Here is a 15,802-nt window from a genome sequence, read left to right as displayed (position 1 = left end):
AGGATGGGTTCTGTGTAATAAACAGTACGATGCCTTATGGAGAATAATAAGTGGCCTGTGGAAGGAACCAGTTGGTAATCTTGTGACATTATGAAGCAGTAAAAAGAAGCAATCCCATAATTAGTTTCAATTACTCCAAATATCTGGGGTTCAATTTAATTCAACTTCTCCAAATGTGGTTTTTTTTTTTTTTTTTTTTTTCTGCAGTCTTTCTGCTGTGACAATGTCTTTGTATCAGCTGCTTGTGTAGCACCAACACAGGAGGTGCTATACCAAGAATTCAGCTGAGCCACATTATCGGTAAATGTGCGGCATCTCTCATCCCAGCTTAACACATTTAATCCACCTGTTCATTAAAACACAAATATACTCTCAATTTAACTGTAAGGCAGTATGAAGTGAAAATATTCAGTGAGATGCTGATCCATGAGCTGTCAGAGCATGTATAATGCCTAGGGATTTTGGTAAGAGCACTCCAGTGTTTCATTGTGTTTGGTTGAAGTATACAAAGACCAAACCCTGGCTCACAGAAGTGGACAGAATTTTGACTTCAGTAGGACTGTGATTTCACTGGGCTTTTCTAGCAACAGTAAGGAAGGTTAGAATGTGCCCCAGCTGCAGGAATACTTGCTTGTTTTCAAAGTCCGAGATTCGCTTGAAAAATTTATAATACCATACAATAATTATTCCAACATGGTAGGTTTTTTTTGAGGTGGTGCAAGAGAAGGCATGTCTGGGAGTATCTGAATAACCAGAAGCAAATAGCTTTAGTTGTAGCATGGAAAGCTTTCTAAAATTGTTCAAGTATGTAATCCTAACAACGATTATTTTTTTTAAAGGCTCATCTTATGGAAATACGCATTCATGAATCAGCAATGTTTTGCTTAAAAACCTATGCCCTGAAAGAGGCTGTGTTAAGCCCAGGTATTGTTCAATGGATTCCAAGAGCTTTGTGCCAGCCCTTTTAGCTGTCATCTTTCTCTGTTCTGCTCCCGTTCCTCTGTGGGGCTGACACCACAAGCACCGAGAGCCAAGTAGCTCTTCTGGCTGCTTGCGCCTGTTCCATTTTTAGCTCCACATTTGCATTGCCTCCTCAGGACTCTTTGATGAATGACACTAGATCATTTTTTTTAAGCAGGACTCCAATACCATTTACATTAATTTGCATTTTTGAAAGGAATACTGTACGCTGTTGGCTTTGAAGCTCAATGGTACAGCTTTAAACAAGTAGTGGTATATAAGGTGCATAATTTTGTTCCAAATCAAATGAAGCCGAACTAAGTGGTTTTGGCTTCTGAAAATAATGTCTTCTGGCTCCTGGCGCATGGACCCTTTGGAAATCTGAATTGAATCTGGTGAATCTGGTTGTGTAGTTCTAGTAAAGCACAGCGATGGAAAGCTTGGTAGCTACTTCTTTTCATTTGCTTACATTTTCAGTAAATTCATTAGGAGAAAGCAGTTGTATGTTTTGTTCTGTGAGTAAAGATGGAGATAAAAACAGCTACCAAATCTTGCACAGCAATACCTTTACCAAACCAGGTTCTTGCCCTGCCAAACATCCTTAGTGTGTTATAGAAGCTTTGGCTTGAGAATTTCAGTTGTGATTTTATTACTATTATTATTTTTTTGAGGCCAGACACTGTCAACTATTAGAGGAAGGCTGAGGGTCCTCTGAGGTGTAAACAACACCTGGATCTCCTTTATCATCGTCACTGTGCAGAGTTCAAGCTTTGGTGAGTACTTCAGGAGCCAGAAATGCAGGCAGGTAAACAGAATACCCTCATTTCCAGAGACTACAGCTGCATTTTTCTTGTGGAAGTGGCCCATTTTTAAGCTGTAGGCAAGTTTGTGGTGGTTTTTGTGTATTTAAAAAACAACCACCACCTAGCTGAGCTAAGGGGAATGTAACTACAGCTGAGTACATGCACCACAGCAGCAACACACCGTGCCACCTCACTGATGGCTGTTTGTACAGCAAATAAGCCTAAGAATAACAGAGGTCAGCCTTGGCAGACTGTCCAAACCCCATTCTCTATCTTGCTAAGCAGATAGCTGCTGGAAAACTCTGTGGTTTGCCTTCAGGAAGCCCTCTTTAGTTTAATAGCCACTGCCTCGATCTGTTCTTTATCTACACATCAGCCACAATCCTTACCTGTTCTTTATCTACACAGCGTTGACTAACCTTAAAGTGTAGTGGTTTGTTATTTTCTATACCTCTGGAGATGAAAGCTTTTCAATGTTCTGCCTCAAGTCTCTAGCAACAGTGCTGTTCCTGAGCTGTGCAGTGTGGAGACTTATCTATAGGTATGCAAGCTTAACCTTCCTTCCTGTACATTGTCTTTTCTCTTAGAAATGTTCTTCATTACATTCTTTATTTTCAATAGTTTTTAGGATGGCATTGTAACTTACTGGGACTTATTAGATCAAGATTTGCTCTTCCCCATGGCATATATGGGGCCATGTTTAATCAGTTTGAAGCTTCAGTAATTTGAAATGTTTTACATGAGTTGCTTGACACTTCCTTTCTTAGTATTTTTCATTACTGCAAGCATTATGACATTTAAAAAACGTGGGACAGCATTCAATATTTAAAGAGTGCTGCTGTTAACATCAAATGCAGTCAGCCGGGCTTTGATCTAAAGTATTGTAACACCTGAAAAAAAATACTGTTTGCTTTTCAAAACTTTTTTTATTATACAAATAAAACATCCAACAGAACTTTCCTCAGCTTATTATTTTTATCACGTTATACATGATAACAAGTATTTAAAACATACGTTGGTTGCTTAACCTTTTTACTGTCTAAGTATTGTGGTTCTATAAATATGACATCTGAGTACCGACCAGCTCCATGGAAGTGGCAGAAAAGTACCTAGGTCTGCCTTACAGGTAAGAGAACCGTACCAAAAGATGGTTTTTTTTTTTTTTTTAGTATTTACCTCCTGGTTTATGCTGATTTCATAATTTTGTTGCCTTTGACTGGCTTTCAGGCTTCTAGGCACTGCTCTACGCTAGGTTGTCTCAGAATTTCTCCACATAATGGCTGTTCTGCATTGAAAGTCCGTTTACCTTCAGTATGCACATGCAGACAAAAAGTAATGGAAAACTGCTCCCACACCTTTCCACTAATCTATTAATTCTTGAAAGAAGTTGAGAAATTCAGCATTTTTTAAAAAAACTCCACTAGTAAAAGCCATGCATGAGATTTCTATTCCTTATGCATGATTTACAATATTTAAATTGTAGTGAAAGGTAAGAGGGGCAAAACACAGGTTTCAGATCTATTTCTGCACATCAGTGCCCTAAAAGAGCATTATTCTTATTAATATGCAGAATATCATAGCTTCATGAAGTCTAAGCACTTCAACTCAAAGCTCCAGATTTTGATCGAGGAATAAGGTTCAAGACAGGAAGCCCAGTCCTGCTGGCTCCCACCTAGGGGTTTAACAGAATGCAACCTGCAAGGGTATTCTTCTCCTAAAGCCTCCACCTGATTTCCTAAAGGAGGGAAAATTAAGAAAAAGAAATCTCATTAGGAAATACATCCTGTAGTTTAATTAAATGTCAAATGCAAAGTTAAAAAAATAAAAAAGCTACACATCATGGAAGAACAGAATGGTAAAATAAATATACATAGAGCAGTTTTCAAAACTGTCGTATCTTAAAAACATAACTCCTCTCAGGAAAATGACAGACAATACTAACAGAGACACTGTTTAAATATTTGGTATTTAATTTATGAACATACACTTTCTCCCATATTTATTTCAGGACACATGGAGTCATGCTGTAAAGTTCTGGTATTCTCTTTCTATTTTTCCTTTGGAAAGAAAAACGTATGATTTTTGCCATTTATTCCACTTTCTTAGATTGCTGAACATTGCAGGTTTCAGTATCCAAAGAATGAGGAGATCACTACGTAGAACATTTACCCTGGTGCTGTTCTGGGAAAATGGAAGCTAAATTATTTAGGGCTGATTCGGACAAAACGTTTTTAATCACATCCACTTTTGGCTACAAACAAAAAGAGTGCTTTCACCGATGCTTTGTCCTATCTCCATGTCAACTTCTCATCCTGATCAGCAGAAGGTCTTTTCGAAGTTAGAGTGCTTTTGGTGTGGTGTTGGACACAGGTTTGCTTCCGTGGGTTTTTCTTTTCATTCTGATCGTGTAAACTGGTAAAGAGAGAGGCGATTCTCCCTACTGCACAAGTCTGCTTTTTGCTGACAGATGTATGACAGGTACTGTTCCTATGCTGTCAAGAGCACAGAAAGTGTATTTGTTATTTTACTAACCATGTATCTCCTGAGATCTAAAAAAACAAATCAATTCTTCAAATGTTATCACTGAAGGTCTTGAACTTTGCATCTTTTAGATGATGGCTCTTCCATCTTCAGTGCTTCTAAATTACTGGAATCAGATTTGCCCTTATCCAGCACAACAGTTATACCAGACAGAAGGTACCCTCCACCTCCGCTCATTGTCAGTTTTGGATGGCTTCGATCTGGTAAGACCTTTAAGACAGAACAAAACAAAACCAAAAATAAACATCTGTGAAGCGTCATGCTTATACGTGCACATCAAATTGTGTAATTTAAGCTTACAGTATTAGATGAAGGGTTTTTTCCCAGCCTCTGTAACACACAGACATTTGAAAAGTGCGTTTGTTTGGAAGGGCAAAGTATCTGGATATCAGAAGCCAGTTACAGAAACACCTAGGAATACAGGCTACTGTATTGCTGACTACTTTGTCATAGCGTTTCCAGGAGAATTACAAATTCAAGGCGTGAGGCACCTGAAAGTCTCATTCATGTGTTCAGATCTCACGTACTTTGCAAGATACCACAAGTGGTCTAACATACCAGCATTCGCTAATAAAGTAATTTCCAGTTCCGCCACTACAATCTTTATGTTCCGACTTTGAAGAGAACTCCACACTATAAACATCTTGATCAAAGTTTGTTGAGTAGACAAGGGAGATGTTCCTAGACCTGAAACTTCTGGTTACTCCAGTTCCAGGAACGGTGTTGTGTGAAGCTTTGAAAGCCATCACCATTCTTACACTACTGAAATCTTTTGAGCTATCAAACCAGCTGGAAATTAATAAGCAGTTGTCATATTTTGCTACATCTCTTGTATACTACAGTAGATTTACACATTAAAATTCTCCACAGCATTTTCTCACTACTCTCAGGTAAACAAATGCATGAGCTTGTACATAATTTCAGTCAATCCAAAAAAACATTTTCATTAGGTTGTTTTGCTGCCCTGAATTCATGCAGTTTTGACAGCCACTTACTGTAATCCTTACCTGGTAGTTTCGTAGCCAGGTTTCAGACAATTTTAGGTTAATAACACCGCCTCTTTCTCTCAGTTTTGTGTAACACTCTAATAAGGGCTTAAGAAAAAAGATGATAGGTTATACAGCAAAACAGTCTCAGACTTAAAGTAGTAACAGCTGGAGTAACATACTGGATTTACCTCTTTATACTGGCAGTAGACAACAAAAGGCCTTGAAGGAGCAACAAACTCCAATAAAGAAAGTAATAAAGGAGTGGGATGAAACTTGCTGGCTACAATTAAGCTGTAAGAGAAATTTCACGCACATTAGTCTTCTGCTTCGAAAACTATTCATCAAGTGACATTTTCTCCTACTTAGCTCTGAGCATCAATTACAGCTCAAATGTTGCTAATCAGCATGTTTTCATGGCTCTAACTACTCCCCAAATATAAAAACAAATCATGATTTCCTGCTTGCATAATTAAGAGGATTAAAAAGCTTGTTTTCTAAAATGTCATATTAAATACACTGCAGAAGCATTCAGTTGAGCTGTTTTGAACTTCACAATAATTCTTATAACCCCCAAAACTTGAATGCTCCTTTTTCTACTGAGACCACTGTCAAAACAGAAGTTAAGTTTTGTGATTGCGAGTTGTTCCTTAGAAAGTAACCTCAGTCATGTTTCTTTAACCTGGGTCATCTTATTAAAATGTGTTTTTTATGATGTTATTATTCAAAGAGAAAATGATTCCTTAATGGGCATGACTAAAGACTGTTTAAAAAGAATTTGTCCTTGCCAACTTAAAGCCTTTGTATTTTATTCTTTATCGTAGTTTTAATATCATAGCCTAACTTGTATTTATAGGTGCTTGAGATTTCGTACAGATACCCAGAATTTTAATGAAAAAAATCACTGCAAAACTAGAAGGGTTCAGATGGTCAGGAAATCCTTAAGATTCAAGTAGTTAGTAACTTGTAATTGTGCAGAAAGAATAGCTTAATGAAACTGGAGTATGTGTTTATATACATGTATATAAGACCTGTCAATCAACAGCTGCTCTCAGCATTGAATACACTGTCAAACTTGCCTAGGAAAATGGTGATAAAAGTTGATGTTCAATTTTTTTTTAAAACACAAAGTGAGACAATTATGTTTACACTTGTTTACATTTTGACTTTCTGCTGGACAGAGCTTTTTCAGGCTACAGGTTTTCCTTAAATCCAAATTTCAAAAAATTTGTGCTCAGTAATTATCTGAGAGAACTATAAAGAAAAAAGACTCCAAACCATATTCCAGAAGGGTTAGAGTACTGCGCTGACACCGAAAGGAACTCTGCCAGACAAGAGGCAGGTAAGTGAGAGATGAGGGAGAATGTGAAAAAATCAAATTATGGTCTCATATGGCAGCACATATTGCTGTCAGCAGGTAGTCTGGCCAGTCTCAAAATTAATATAATGAGTGAGAGATGGGGGGAAGGAGGAGGTGGAGAAAGGACAGGGAAGGGTACAGAGAAGGTGTGTGGTCTAATTCTGAACACGTGGAGTGTCTGTAAACCAATTTCCACTTTCATAGTATCAGAAAAACGTAACGGTCCATCACTGCCTACTCCTTTAAAATTAAACTGAAATAACACCCATAATGAATGCCTTCCTTTTTCCCCTTCAAAGACCTACAACAGACTTCATCTGTCATCAGTGGAGTTGAACAAATAGTCTAGTACAAGGACAGCAGAGAAGAAATATAAATTTTATCAAGTGTATCTTCCGCCTTGAGTAGTAAATATTATTGAAGTCAGGGCCTCAAGAAACAATCCTAAAGCTGGTGTTCATCTTCACCTGACTACCATTCTCTTTACTCTGACAATGTGTTAATCTTTCTCCCTGCCTATGATTTTAAACAGCTTTTACCTATCCTTTCCCCCTTTCTTGCAACACAAAACAGAATCCTGGCTTCCTGGCCTGCTTTTACTCACCTGCCACCCAAGCGGTGAATTTGAAACACTTCTTTATTCTGTGCCAATTTCTCCTGCCTTCACAGCACGTACCCTGTGGCTGCTGACCTAAACAAATGGTGGCCTATAAATGGCAGATGACTAAAGGAAGGTGCTCCTGACTGAGCCATCTGGGATGCTGCCCGCAGGCATCCATAAGCTTCTCTTTCCCCCCCTCATGCTGAAGACTTCCTAGAGGAAGCACTCACTTTAAGCATCTAATTTGTTAAAGTGTTCATTCTTTACAAAGGATAAATACAAATATGGAAGTGATTGAAAACAAATGAGCAAGAGACAGAAGACTCATTAGGTGTCCAAAATCAACAGCTGAATATACTATTCTACACTGCAAGAACAATCAGGTAAAGTCAAATATTAATTTCTGCTTCGTCAGTCCGCACAGAGATTAATTATTATGGTAACTGCAGGGTAGAGTGGTAAAAACACAACAGAACACTGCCACCATTCAGGCAGTTCAGTGGTCATCTGCAGGCATCATCAGGGTGCTGCTGCTGGCCACCTGACATGCAGTACTTTTTACAGATGTGTTTCTTTACAATATTTTTTTACATTTTTTTTACAATTCCATTTTTTTTAGAGAACACAGAGTGACCTGTCTCTGCACCTCCATAGAAAACCTTAATTCTACCACCTACCCATACTAGATGAAATGTAGTATGTATGTATACTAAAATACATACAGCACTAGTTAAAACTTTTCATAATAAAAACAAAAAATACATATGCAAGCATTTACACACAACAAGCAAATGTGTATTAAAATGTACCCAAGCACAACAGCGAATTGAGTTTTGAGGAAAACTCAAATCCACTAAAAGACAGAAAAAAAATCTCAACCAGTAAGACCCAAACAAGACCCAAGCCACATCTCGGTTGACTGCTAGCTACTAAATACTAAGAAAAAAATAGGGTATTTTTAAAACTAAGCTTTTATTCATTTCAAAGGCAATTATTTTCTGTAGATGTTTTCACCCAGAACACCTTTCCAACTACAAACACTTACCCATCCGCGTTCTTCTCTCTCAAGAGAGCAGCAGCTTCTATTAGCTTTTTCCTTCTCTCCCACTGTTTTCTTTGTTTTTCCCGAACCTTTGAACAATGAAACAAATATTTTGCACTTTAAAATGGTACTTGCTACATCATGGGCTGAATTTTCATTTCGTGCACCTTAGATAGCTCAACGTAAGGCAACTTTCAAAAGTCTATTTTAACACCTCAGTAAGCTAATGTTTCAGCATGTCTGAAATCAGACAAATTATATGAACATTGTAAAACTCAAATAGCCATAGTAAACATTCTTACATTTTCTTTATTATCTTTTTCTTTGTTATCTTTAAATTCTACATCTTCAGCATTGATGTCCATTGTTTCTTGCTCTTCTGTCTGGTTGATCTCCATAGCTGTGGCAGTAATAGATTCCTCTTCTGTTTCCTGTATAGAAGCCTGCTTCTCATCAATCAATCCATTGCTTTCTTCTTCCACTGGTGCATTATCTTCAAATTCTGAAGGTAGCATCTCTGTAGAAAATGTCCCAGAGAGAAGACTGTCCACTTTGCTGAGAGGAAATTCATGAAGATTATTGAAAAAATGTTTTGGAAATCCAAAACAACTGGTGGCAGCTCTAACAGGTCCCCCTCCTGGATACATCTGAATAATGGATCCATAGCCTATGAAAGCCAAAGGATCAAAAACATTACTAGAGAGTCAGAACTTCTGGGATCAATGACCATACATTTAAAAACAGGTAAGCAAATTGTCTTATCTTGATCTAACCATCAAATTTATACACATCTCAAGGTGGAAATGTTTATTGGAAGGACAACAGTTACTGCAAATTTAAAGGACATGGTAACTCAAAGACTACGCGTGTATTAAACATATTTAGAATCTGCGCAGAATATGTGAGCAGTGACAAATCATTAGAGAAACTGATTTAGTTTAGAATTAAAAAGACAAGTTTTCTGTAGTATTTCTTTATTATAACTATTGAGTGGTTTTGTTAAAAAGTAAAAGCTAATTTAAACAGTAAACATTGCAACAAGAACTTTTCAGTAGTTGTAATGTAATTACAACTTAGTTAATTTACTTCAGAAATTAATCCTATGCACAAAATTTCCTGAAATGAAAACAATTTATAGTATAACTGCCTGCGTGCTTTTCAGCCAACAGACATCTGGGTGCACAACACTACATCACACTTCCTACCTTTCCAGGCTTCTGGAATATAACTGTCACCTCTGTCTAGTATCTTTGAATTATTTAAGATGAAACTAGTTAACTGAGTTTGAGAAATAAATGCAAGTCAAACTTCTCCTAGAAGAGAATGTCATATATTGCTTTTAAAATACACGTTATGCTGGTGCTAAATGCCTAGCACAGTGAGCTAGATGAGTGACAACACTTGCAGTACTGTGCGCTGTCTGGATTCCAGTGTTACCACTCCCCTGTTCTGCCATTCTTTCCTCTCTTCCCAAGTCCTTGAGAACAGTCTGCATACAAGCTCCTTGTAGCCTTTTCTGAACATCTTTATGCTAACCCAAGACAGACACTAAAATAGATCTATATACAGCAGACTACAAATTTCATATTTTTAAAAATAGTAAATGCACCTGAAATACGCAAAACACAACTCCCTCCAATGGAAATAAAATTAGGTGTTTGAATGCTGGAGACAGTCCAAGCAGATTTTGAAAACTGAGAAATGATTATATAGTAGTGCCTTTTAAAAGTATCAAGATCAAATGTATTTCTTAAGTTTCACATAAGCCCTCATTTTGTATGTTGCTAAAGCTGCTGTATGACTCACCTCCCATTCTCTCCATCACAGCGCCCAGCACAAGGCCCGCACATGTTTCCATTACAATCATTTTGTTGCCAGCACGGATGTTTCCTAAAGTCAGCATCTGGGCTAGTGTGTCGTAACGCAAATGGCTAGAAAACAACAAAAAAAAAAGCTTTAAGAAATAGCAACTCAGTTCTCTTAGAGTTAGAAAAACAGTCTTAACAGAGTTACAGCGCTGGTGGATAAGTGAAGAGCAGCAGATGTCACCTACTTGCACTTGTGTAAAGCATTTGGCACAGGCTGCCTGGAGAAGCTGGGGTGCCCCATCCTTGGAGGCGTTCAAGGCCAGGCTGGATGAGGCTTTGGGTAGCCTGGCTTTGTGGGAGCTGTCCCTGCCCAGGGCAGGGCAGTATGATTTTTAAGGTCCGTTCCAACCCAACTCCATGAGTCTATGATCTTCAACTATTCTGCAGCAGTACACACTGCCTGCAATCCCAGATCAAAACCTACACTTACTGCAGAACACCTACACTGAAGAGCCTCAGTGATGGCCAAGGAACTTACAGCTATTCCTAACAGATAAATGAAGTCAAATGCAGGAGGTTGGGGAAAGAAGAAAAAAGGTTTGAGAAGTCTTGGAAAAAATGCTCTTTATTTTAGTCTGAACATTTTAGGTCAACTTTTCCTACTTAAAAAGCCATAATTCTGTCCATCTTAATGTCTGGAACAAGTTACGTAATTCAGGTAGGTAAAAAATAAATGCAAGTAGATCTTCGCCCGCTCTCCTCTAATGCTATCCACGTGTTTTTAAATTCTAGAGGTTTCTGAATGGAGAAGATTTGATTCTTTAAATGTTAAATATTAAAATCCCTGTTTTGGGTAGGGTGCTTTTTTTTTTTGACTGCTAAGCCAGAAAACAGAGACAATATGCCACTGACCAACAGGAGATAAGACCCCTCTGAAAGTGTAAAGTGCTGCAAAAGTGGCTAATTAGGTAATAAGCAAAATGGTGGTGAAAGGGAAATGGAAGAAACTAACACTGCATGCAACGGTTTTTTCTTCTTCACTACAGGAGAATATTGATTAATTTTCTCTATCACATTATTTTTCATTAATTTATAGTGTTTTCATTAACTGTTTTTCCCATTAATGAAAATAGGTGTTATTAAGTGGTCTTATATGTTAATAATTAATTAAGTGGTATTATATACTCTGGTATAATACAAATGTTTTTAAAAATATTAGAATATTTTCATCGCTTGAGAAGAGAAACAAAATGAAAACTTACTTAATTTTTCCAGGTTCCCTTGCGTAATACATTGTTGAAAGAATGCGAGTGGATGGTTTTACGATTGTAATAACTGCCTCGTATCTGTAAGAAACACACAGTAACAGTCTTACTTTGAGTCAACAAATTAAAGTACTAAATATTTTCCAGATTTTAAAATTCACTTACTTTTTTTTCTTCTTCTTTATGTATTTATCTTGAGCAAATTCTGTTTTGTCTCGGAATGTTGTACTGTTCTCTATTAACTGCTGAACAATTTCCTTAGGAAAGACAGTTTATATTTACTATGGCTGGTATGTATTTCTTATTCATTTCACATATAGTATTGCTTTAAACAAACACAGAAAATATTTTATTGCAGTGTAGGCATGTGTATCATTAAGTTCTACTGACATTAATGGCAGGGTACAATTCTTCTAATCAACACAGAAAGGGAGGCACTGCCCTGACTACATGCAGGAATCGAACCACACAGAACACTTAGGGACAGAAGTGTAACTACATGATGCTAGTGTAAAAGTGGCAAAAATGAAAACGCTGATCCTGAAAACAGGGCATACTGGGGGAAGGACTCTGCTGAGTGCCAGAACTAACTCTGGAGAGAGGGCAGCCTTGTATGGCCAGAAATGAAGCTCTGGCTTCCAGTTTTCCCAAAATTCTTGTCTTATTTTCCCAATCTCCTTGTTCTAATCTCCTCCCTTTGCCAATATAATTCCTGTTCCTCACGCTTTCAGGTTCCAGCTGGAGTGAGCATTAAGACCTCCAAGAGAATAAAGTAAGATAAAAATCTATCATTCTTTTGTCCACATGCCTGCGATACAAGAACAAAAGCTGCACGTGGACGTTGCACCTCCCATTGCACCTTAAAAACTTGCTCCAAATAGATTGGTGCCAGTACTTCTCACTTGCTCTTTTTCAAGCCATCATCTCTTAAAGTCCTTCAGGCATTTAGGATGTATTATTAATGGTGTGGATCAGCACGTCATTCCTTCTTTGCCTTATTCTTAGAAGAGTTAAATGCAGTGTCTACTTATTTCCAGTAAAATTTAGTGAGGAAACTGGAGAATATTTCTGTAGGGCAAGCACAAGAAGCCAAAGGGAAGACGTGGCACTCTGCAATACCCCAGGAATAACTACCAGTTGATGCCTGCAGCCTCACACTGTACACCTATCCCTCAGGACCTGGGAAGAATTTGGGAATGTGATGGGCAATGAAACCCCACTAACACTGAGGCTGCTTCAATTCAAATCACCTTGCAACTCAGCCTGCATCACAAACACACGCCATTCACAAACACGAATTCAAACGTGACCAGACATTCACAGTGCTAATATCACATGAAATGAATGTTCAGCTCCAGTTAATTACCAAAGCAGGCTATTTTAATAACCTTAATTAACAGTATGGCAGACGAATGGCACAGACATGCTGAGGACAAAGAGAAGAGTGATCTTTTGCCACAGATAATGAGAACTGACAGAAAATGTCCAAGCTATCAGACTGATTAATACATTCTTATCAAAGAGAGATTGCCAAGAGCAGCACAACCACGTAAACAGAGGAAATACCATTCTAGACTCCCTGGACCCATCCATTATTAAGCAGGCAAAAGCAGAACAGCTGCTTCGAACAGCAGCAGCACGCAGCAAGATGCAAAGAGATGAACTTGATGTAAGCATGAGCAATTTCTTATCTTTACTAAGAAGGGTAAACCAAAGATGAGAGAGAATTTCGACTGATAACGTGTGCAGAACAGCACTTACTGCAGGGGTTTCTTAACATGTTACAAGGCCTCACTTCTTGCCAGTTAAGAGTGGGGTAAAAACCAATGCCTTTTCTACTGGGACTGCTCTCTTGGGAATATTCTTAGCTTTTAAGGTGCAGATAAAAGACGCGCATCACTGGTAGGTAGCACCTAGAAGCACACTGTTAGCGTGCTTGTTACGCAGTGTTATTAGTTAAGGGTTCCACGATCCTTCACTACACCTTTAGCAGTTTCATTATTGTGAAATTTGAACACGTCTGCAATACAGAAATAACATTTTGAATCTTATGAAGAAACCAAATTAAAAGGTGATTACGTATATTAGGTTTCCTTAATAATTAATACTCCTTTTATGTCTTTTATGACTTCTGATACAGCACGAAGTCATTCTTGCCTATTGACAAAGTTGCCAACCTTACATGAAGTTTTCTCTGAAAACAGCCCTCGCGTTTTTGTAAAAACAGATCTTTAGGGAAAACATGACTTGAGCAGAAGAACAAAGAAAAAGCACTGAAGTTTCTGCACCATTAAAAGAATAGCCTGTTCCGTAAACTAAAATATAACCATCAAGGTAGCACAGAAATGACACCAAAACCTTATTTTTACCTGTCCTTTAATACCCTTGTCCTTCAAAGCCTTTATGTCATCATGAGTCAGTTTTTGAGACTTTCCATCGTCAACTATGTTACGATTATCTGTACCTGCTTCTTTTGTGTCTAAAGGAAAAGGATATAGATTTGTAAAATCTACCTCTAAATACTTTTAAGTCGGAGAAACAAATGATTTTAGTTTCACAGAAAGCAGACTCAGCATTAATCCCACATGCTTTGTGGTCTTGCAATGTATCGTGTAAGCAATCCATTAAATGTAATATGTAAAATACACCTCAGCATATTTATATATATATATTCACCCAAATCAAGGTTCCAATTTTCTCCCATATTAAAAAGTTGATTTGTTACAGGACTAGTGGAACAGCGGATCACGGCAAACCCATGCACTTGTGACACAGAATATAAGTAAGATATGTTAACAAACGATTAACAGAAAGCTTTTCCATCATCTTTGGTCTTATTGGAGAAAACATAATTAGTGCTCGTTCTCCCAAGCATCAACCAAGGCTCCGTAATACCTGTGGTAGTTTCTTCCACCTCTCGCCTTGGCTGCAGGTTTCCTCCACTCGTTACTTCAAACGTAGTCCCGTAAACATGTCCGATGGCATTGTCCAGGTAGAACCACTGCTTCTCGAAAATAATTTTCCTGAAACGAGAAAAGAGTTGATAGCATTAAAAGCAGCATTTTGACCACGTCCAAGAGACCGCGTGACAGGACCTTAAAACCCACAACAGAATAAGGAACTTCACATGTGCTGCTTTTACCTGGGTGCTTGAGGAAACCAGGACAAGCACAAGAAGATCAATGCCAAGTGCTGCTAACTATAAAATTACGTTACACTGATAATGGATGGAAAGGGAACAGAGAACTTAAACCAAGCATGTTTTTCATAGTTATATGTTTTCAGTTCAAGAGACACCTGAAAATGACCGGTAAAGCCTAAGCGTATAGAACATAATTTACACAGCGTGATTTTGACGCGATAAAGCCTCAACGTGGCAAGGAATAAAATTAAAACATATAAAATCTAGGGTTATGCACATATAACCCTATAAACACATAAATCTGGGCTATACACGTTAGGAAAAAAAGGGTTTTGTCAGCGATATTTACTGAAATCACTTTTATTTCTCTCCTGACGGGAATTTAAGCCTCGCCCAGCCCCCCTCAGGCCCCTCACCTCCTCCGCAGCACGGCCACCGCCTTGAAGACGTCCCCGCGCTTCAGCACGGCGCACTCCCCCTCACAGATGCGCGGCCCGGGCCCCGCCGCCATCACCGCCTCCGCCTCCTCCTCCTCCTCCTCCTCCTCCCGCCCGCTGCCCGCACCGGAAGCGCCCCTCCGAGCCGCCTTCCGCCGCGCCAGAGCGCATGCGCGTCCCCGCTTGCCCTCACGGCTCCATGGCAACGCGGCGCCGAGGGGGCGGGGCCGCCGCGCGCTCCGCGGGGATTGGCGGCGCGGCCGGAAGTGGCGGTTGGGCGCCAAAGCGAGCGGGCTCCTGAGGGGAGCAGAGGCGGCGGGGGGTTGCTCTGTGAGGGCTGAGGGGGGCAGGCCGCGGGAGGGACCCCTTGGGGCTTAAAGAGTCCTCCCGGATCCTCCTGGTGCTCGGAGGGGAACCCTAAGAATTGGAAAGGGGACCCCGGGCTGGGAGGGGGGTGCCAAGTCCTGCAAGTGGGACCCCAAGGCCTTGAGGGAGGCCCCAGGGCCTCGAACGGGGGTCCCAAGGGCTGGAGCGGGGACCTCAAGCCTTGAGCAGGTCCCTCAGGGCTCGGAAGGGGGCCTCCGGGGCTGGGAGGGGGATCCCCAATCTGACAAGGGGGACCCGAAGGTCTGCAGCGGGGACTTCAAACCTTGAGCAGGTCCCTCAGGGCTTGGGGGGGGACCCAGAGGCTTGGAAGGGGGACCCCGGGGCTGGGAGGGGGACCACAAATCCTATAAGTGGGGTCTTAAGGCCTGGAGGAGGCCCCAAGGCCTCTAACGGGGGGCCCAAATCTTGAGTACGTTCCTCAGGGCTTGGGAGGGTGCCCCAAGGCTTGGAAGGGGGACCCCAGGTCCTAT

General features: G+C 39.8%; 1 protein-coding gene across 2 annotated transcripts; it reads right to left on the bottom strand.

Moving 5' to 3' along the window:
* Positions 1-2,675: 2,675 nt before the first annotated feature.
* Positions 2,676-15,036, bottom strand: TRMT6 (tRNA methyltransferase 6). Of its 2 annotated transcripts, XM_032184102.1 has the most exons (12): positions 14,925-15,036; positions 14,262-14,389; positions 13,736-13,845; positions 11,532-11,623; positions 11,364-11,447; positions 10,100-10,224; positions 8,596-8,960; positions 8,297-8,382; positions 5,482-5,584; positions 5,312-5,398; positions 4,296-4,514; positions 2,676-3,498 (listed from the first exon to the last, which is right to left on the bottom strand). In XM_032184102.1, the coding sequence occupies exons 1-11, from the start codon at positions 15,017-15,019 to the stop codon at positions 4,344-4,346; spliced, it is 1,446 nt and encodes a 481-aa protein (XP_032039993.1). In that variant the 5' UTR covers positions 15,020-15,036; the 3' UTR covers positions 2,676-3,498; positions 4,296-4,343. The 2 variants fall into 2 exon arrangements, with proteins under 2 accessions (XP_032039993.1, XP_032039992.1); XM_032184101.1 differs by lacking the exon at positions 2,676-3,498 and having other exon boundaries at positions 3,506-4,514.
* Positions 15,037-15,802: the final 766 nt, after the last annotated feature.

Source organism: Aythya fuligula, chromosome 3 (assembly GCF_009819795.1).
Source record: "Aythya fuligula isolate bAytFul2 chromosome 3, bAytFul2.pri, whole genome shotgun sequence".
NCBI classification, from domain to species: Eukaryota; Metazoa; Chordata; class Aves; order Anseriformes; family Anatidae; genus Aythya; species Aythya fuligula.
This window is presented reverse-complemented; position numbering and strand designations above follow the sequence as displayed.

Coding starts and splice junctions, on each gene's coding strand:
- TRMT6 (XM_032184102.1), bottom strand. CDS start 15,019: ATGGCGGCGGGGCCCGGGCCGCGCATCTGTGAGGGGGAGTGCGCCGTG. Junction 11,448..11,531: donor ATAAAGAAGAAGAAAAAAAA/GTAAGTGAATTT, acceptor TGTTTCTTACAG/ATACGAGGCAGTTATTACAA. Junction 5,585..8,296: donor AGAGAGAAGAACGCGGATGG/GTAAGTGTTTGT, acceptor TTTCTCTTACAG/CTTAATTGTAGCCAGCAAGT.